General features: G+C 40.1%; 1 protein-coding gene across 1 annotated transcript; it reads left to right on the top strand.

Moving 5' to 3' along the window:
* Window positions 1–4,216: 4,216 nt before the first annotated feature.
* LOC141630545 (uncharacterized) lies at window positions 4,217–4,774 on the top strand. The gene is made up of 2 exons (XM_074443342.1): window positions 4,217–4,386; window positions 4,435–4,774. The coding sequence occupies exons 1-2, from the start codon at window positions 4,217–4,219 to the stop codon at window positions 4,772–4,774; spliced, it is 510 nt and encodes a 169-aa protein (XP_074299443.1).
* Window positions 4,775–6,725: the final 1,951 nt, after the last annotated feature.

Genomic DNA, 6,725 nt, shown 5'->3' with positions numbered 1-6,725 from the left:
TTTGAGCCAACCCCCCCATAACACTTAAATTCACAATCTTACATTTCCTAACTTATGCTATTACAGACCCAAGGATGTAGCTCGTCACAAAGCCTTAACACACAGGCAGCCTGTACCATGGCTGTAACACCTCCTACACCGATTAGGCGTGCGAAACGGTCTAGAGCGACATTTGTAAATGCCGACCATTCAGGAACAAGGTATAGTTTGCAGCGTACAATCCTTTATGGGTGGAACTTAAAAAGTAAGATATTTTACTCTATGCAATGTCAAATGCAGCAATGTACCTGAAACGCCTCTACGGCCGCGGCCCAAGAGGCAAAAGAGGACCCGAGCCCGCCGACAAACAGGTGAATAACATTTCCATCCTGTTATTTATGTTACTGATGTATCGTTATAAGAAAGTGTAAAACTAACTCCTTTGGAGCTACTATTTGCACATGCTTACCTGCAGCCCACGTTGCACAACCATTGCCTACAGACCAGTTGAGACTTCCACAGGGTCGAGTTTGTACTAAATGCAACGCCCTAAAGATTGCATATGAATCCCCATTATTCCGCTGTGCTGATGGAACAATCCACTTGCCTACAAATGCATTCCCTCCTGCCTTAGTACGGCTATATACTTCTCTTGACGAGGATGCAGTTCATTTCCGGACATACACAAGAATGTATAACAACCTCTTTGCCTTTAGCTCATTTGGTGGAAATTATATAGCATCCACTCAGAAAGGTATTTATGTCTTTCAACTTCATGGCCAAATCTATCATAACGTACCTAAATTGCTTCCCGATAATTGTAAACCCAAGTATTTGCAGCTATATTTCTACGATGGCCAACATGAAGCGTTGAATCGCATTGGATGCTTCCCATAAGTCAGAGGGGATATCGTTAACACCCTTATACAAATTACACATAACAATCCCTATGCACGTTTTTTTCGATCCCTAAGAGAACTACCCATTAATGAAAATACCCAAATAAGAATTCACAGGAATACTGTCCTAGACCAACGGGTGTATAATGCACCCACGTCTGATGAGGTTGCTGTTATTTGGAAAGATAACTCGTCATCTAGCGAATCTGACACCCCACACATAACTGTGACTGCGAAGGATAACCAGTCCCGTCGAATAATTCATTACTATGGGTGCTACGATCCTTTACAGTACCCATTACTTTTCCTATACGGAGAGTGTGGGTGGGTGGAAGGGCTTCAAAAGTTAAACCCACAAGCAGCCCCTAAAGGGACCAATGCTCATAACAGGGTACCTTCTGAACTTAGCCAGACCGTCGAGTGCCTGTTAGAAGATGAATCAAACCGTATGTAACCTTACCTGTATAACTTACTTACGTGTTAATAGATTTTCAGAAAGTAGTAATAAGAGTGACACCTGCATTAGCTAATTGTTTATGCATGTCAACAACAGGTGTCGTGCAAATATATGGCCCAAAGTCCAAAATCGTTTCATGCCGCCGGTATTATTGTTACAAATTACAAAACCGCCCCGGAAATATGCTGCTTAGGACAGGACGGCGTTTTCAGCAGTACGTGGTTGACATGTACGTTAAGATCGAAAACAGCCGCCTTGATTATTTTTGGAACAACCAAGAAACGATAAGGGCTGAGTTATACCAAGGAATTCTTGATACTGTTGGGGCAGGTGAGCATCGTGCGGCAAACATTGGCAAGCAAGTTATTTTGCCACCGTCTTTTTGGGAGGACCCCGGGACATGAAAAAGAGATATCTGAACTCAATGGCTCTTGTTCATAGGTTAGGGAAACCAGATTTGTTTGTCACCATGACGTGCAATGCTAACTGGCTAGAGATAAAAGATCAACTAGCCTCAGGAGAGGAGGCTCAGAATAGACCAGACTTAGTAGCTAGAGTCTTTCGTGCTAAGCTTCTAGCGCTGAAGAAACAAATTGTAGAAAAGCAAATCTTTGGCGAAGTGGCTGCGTACGTATATGTAGTTGAATTCCAGAAAAGGGGTCTCCCTCATGTCCACTTCCTTATCATTTTGAAGGATGGGTATAGGCTGAAATGCCCAGCAGATTTTGACAAATTTGTTTCTGCTGAAATACCGTCTATGGAAAACCCATCCCTTCGTAAGTCTGTGCTTAAGCACATGATGCACGGTCCTTGTGGCAATCTTAATCCTGTATGTTCGTGTATGAAACATCCCAACACACTAGGGCGCTGTAAATTTAATTACCCAAAGCCCTACACGTCTGATACTATAATTAATGGTTCTGGATATCCGGACTATAGGAGGCGCAACACATGCGAGGTGGTTGTTATACGGAAGCACAATATGGACAACAAGTGGGTTATCCCTTATAACCCATACTTATTGGCACTGTTGGACTGCCACCTGAATGTTGAAGTCTATTAAACAATGCACGCAGTGAAATATTTATATAAGTATATATACAAAGGCCACGACAGGGTATCCTTCAGTTTAGCTGAAGGTGAAGAACTTCAAGCAGTAGATGAAATTTTGCAATACCAAACAGGACGATGGGTATCTCCATGCGAAGCAGCTTGGCGAATATTTGGTTTTGCTCTATTTGAAACACAACCACCGGTGATGCCCCTGCAGGTGCACCTCCCAAACATGCAGACAATACGCCTGAGGCCAACAGATAATTTGGCTGATGTCATTGCTGATGAAAAAAGAAGCCGCACACCCCTAACTGAGTTTTTCAAGACAAGTGCAACCGAAGGATGCCCCAAAATGCTGTACGGGGAATTCACAGAACACTATCGTTGGGATACTGGGTCTAGAACTTGGGAAAAAAGGAGGAACAAAGTTATTACAATTGGCAGACTGGTTTTTGTAGCACCAGCCGAAGGTGAAATGTTTTTCCTAAGGCTGTTGTTACTACACATCTGAGGTCCCACCTCATTTGAGTATTTGAAAACGGTGGACGGATACGTATGTGCAACGTTCCAAGAGGCAGCCTTGCAACACAGATTGCTTGAAGAAGAGGATGCCGCCGAATTATGTATGGTAGAGGTGTGCGCAATGCAGATGCCTATTGCACTTCGTCGCCTTTTCTCAACATTGTTAATTTTTGCCCAACCAAAGGACTCATCTTTGTTATGGAGTACACACTATGATTCGTTGTCAGATGATTTCCGATTTCAATTTCCTGACGACCCACTGAAAGTTAGTCAGCTGACAGCTCGTGCAGTCGAGAGGTATTTGGAAGCTATGGGAAAGACAATGCAGAGTTTGGGCTGGATCATCTAGATACCTGTACTGATGATGACGTTCGGTGCACTAGAGATATAGTTAATGCCCTAGATGCAGCAATACCTGAAGACTGTAGATTGTGTAAAATCACTGTTAAATCCAGCTCAGAAAGAGGCATTTTACAACAATTATAGAACACATACAGTCCTCGAAACCAGGGGCATTCTTTATAGACGGACCGGGGGCACCGGTAAAACTTTCTTATACAAAGCGTTGTACGCTGAGGTGCACATGATGGGAGAAATTGTCTTGCCTACCGCATCTTCAGGAATAGCTGCAGCTAACATATCCGGTGGACGAACAACCCATTCGCAGTTCAAAATACCCTTGGAATGTGACATATCTATGGCATGTGACGTCCCCAAACAAAGCAGCCTAGCTGCATTGATCCGTGCAGCAAGCTTGATAATTTGGGACGAGGCTTCAATGTCAAAGCGCCAGAATATTGAGTCTCTAGACCATCTTCTTCGAGACTTATGTGACCCAAACCATCTTTTTGGGGGAAAGGTAGTTGTATTCGGAGGTGACTTTCGGCAAACAGTTCCTATTCTACCTCGAAAATCACAGCACGAAGTCGTATAAGCGAGTTTGTTCAGCTCACACCTCTGGCCAAGGCTTATTAAGTTTAGCCTGACTGAAAAACTCCGTGCTAAAGATGATCCTGAATTTGCAAAGTTTTTACTTGCACTTGGCAATGGCGAGTTACAGACAAAATAATTTGAGAGCATTGAACTACCAGACGGTATTGTCAGAGTTCTGGACCAGTTAAATCCAAATCCAATTGCTGATTTAGCGGCACTTGCATTTCCAGAATTAGAACTTGGGACATTTGACTCCAACCTATTTACAGATCGAGCTATTTTAACACCCTTAAATGACGATGTTGATGCCATTAATGACGCTCTAATTGACCAGTTCCCTGGGCAATCTGTAACGTACACAAGTCACGATTCAATGTTAGATGACACTTGTGCAGTCTATCCTGTTGAGTTCATCAACAAATTGAATCCTGGGGGAATGAGTCCTCACAAACTTATACTTGAAGAAAATTGCCCTGTTATTCTGATTCGGAACCTCCAGCCATCATTTGGCTTATGCAATGGCACACGACTGATATGCAAGAGGTTTTTACCAAACAAAATTTAATGTGTCATTATGACTGGGCAAAATAGGGGAGACATCGTGCTGATACCACAGATCAAACTCCGCCCAGCTCCTTCAGCTAACTATCCTTTTCAATTCCAGAGGAACCAGTTTCCATTAAAGCTCAGCTTTGCAATGACAGTCAACAAGTGTCAAGGTCAAACTTTAAGTCAGGTAGCTGTGTACCTACCTCGCCCGTGTTTCTCTCATGGGCAGCTATATGTCGCACTATACAGAGTGCGGAAAGCAAAACAAGTTACAGTTGTCGCAACACCAGGCCCACAAACAGTTCCCGCTACCTTCGTCAGGAACGTCGTATCATATGAAGCTCTAACCCTTGCCGGAATTTTATCACCTACTACCACTTAAAGGTAAACTACTGCTGCTGACTTCCTACCTGAACATTACATCTCTTGACGGATTATTGTTAGGAATTTAATCACAGCGAATATTAAGGGTTTTTACTTGTATTTTACAATAGGCTTTGAATAAACAAGCAACACTGACGCTGTGCACCTGGAGCTACACACTTCCTATACATTATCTACGCCTTACTATGCATAGCGCTACCATGTGAAAAATGCGTTACCTCAGCTTTGATTGGACCATCGCTATTTGGTGATGAAATCCCAGCTCAGTTGTTCAGTTGCCAGATGTGATAGCTGCTATAATCTAAAGTCCAATGGACGATGAATTAGCTTTTGGAAATATGTATGCCTAAGCAACAACTAAAAATCACAGTGCTCTACTAAATATTCTCTGTGCTAAAAATTGGACAATTAGGCTATCCGCTAAATAGATGTTAGATTCCATAGAATGTTTATGTGAAAAAAGACCTTCTCCTCTATGTAAACCAAATATTAGATTTAACATTAATGGTGATATTTTGTGAGGAAGTAGCTTTTAATGATTCAATTCCAAAAAATCTTTATAATGGATCCTCGTTAAAGGGTATTTTAATCCTATATAGATGGTATCTCACCAAAGTTGTACGTAATTATACATGTATATGTGTACAACTACTTACTAACCATACTCACAATATCTAATGTAGTAATGCCATTATAACCTATATATTTGCCATACAAACATAGAATTACTAATATCCATCTCACAACGATAGGACATAGAACTGCATTATCTTATAATAAAATATAATAATTCAATCAAAGATAAACTACACGAAAAAAAACGGGATAACTGGACAAAACAAATTAAAACAACTTATATATTAAAACAAGGCAAAACACACACAAAAAAAATAAAAAATAAAACACACAAAAAAAAATAATAAATAACAATTTTATACGAAAATAACCGTTTACGGTACAGTCAAATATTACTGCTAATTGACAATTCCACCCAATAAACCAAACTTACCACAATAAATAATTGATTTAAAAAGTACAATAGCTCTACATACCACATATATATAACTACCCTCACAAAATCCTTCCCTTAATACACTCCAACACTCCATATGTCATAGGCACAAGGTTAATGACTGTAGCATAGTACAACAATGTGTCCCTCTATCAGTAAAACAATATACTAAAAGTATAAACCACACCACTCCTCAATACTGACCTTCATAAAAACAAGTAAAGCAAAGCTTTCAAAACAAGACTAACTGGAAAAATTGTCTGTGATATTACGATCTTCCTTCGACAGGAAACAATTCTAAATACCAACTGTGAAGGGTTAACTTCCTTTAGACTCCTTTTACTTGCTACTATGTGTATTACTAATTTACTGTTTACACTTTCAGCTTTTGTAATAAAATGCATGATTATAATGGCAACTTTTCAATGATTAGCTTTCTAATATTTTATGGCTATGCTAAAGAGAGTCCTGCATTAATGGTGTTCATGCTATTTCTGTACAAACATTTAGCCTTGTTTAAATTTAAGTGCTTCTAAGTTTTAATGGTGTTAGAGGTCAAATCAGGTTACCCTTGTTGCTCTGTTTAATACCTGCCAGTGTACAATTGTCAAACTGCTTAACAAGGCTCTCTTTTAGACCAACAGCAGTGAGATACGGGTAAACGGGTCGTCGAACAATATAACATAGGGCAAATCCAAATATAAGCCTGACGCAGTTGAAATCTAAACTTATCGCAAGTAAAAGACAATTCTCCTTTCAACACATTCATTACATTTACAGTGTCCATACTATATTATTCCTATATTTTACGTGATATTGGAAACTATCAAACTTTAAGTTAAAATTGCACCTTCATATGACTGGAACTCAAGCTTTGTTGTTATATTTGAATTTACAATTAGATTATTTAACTAACAGTGCTGTACTTCAAAAACAC

This window comes from Silene latifolia, chromosome Y, assembly GCF_048544455.1.
Source record: "Silene latifolia isolate original U9 population chromosome Y, ASM4854445v1, whole genome shotgun sequence".
Lineage (NCBI taxonomy): Eukaryota > Viridiplantae > Streptophyta > Magnoliopsida > Caryophyllales > Caryophyllaceae > Silene > Silene latifolia.
This window is presented reverse-complemented; position numbering and strand designations above follow the sequence as displayed.

Excerpts from the sequence above, each read along its gene's own strand:
- LOC141630545 (XM_074443342.1), top strand. The coding sequence starts at position 4,217 with ATGTTAGATGACACTTGTGCAGTCTATCCTGTTGAGTTCATCAACAAA. Across the intron at positions 4,387-4,434 it reads ACACGACTGATATGCAAGAG|GGGAGACATCGTGCTGATAC; the intron begins GTTTTTACCAAA and ends TGGGCAAAATAG.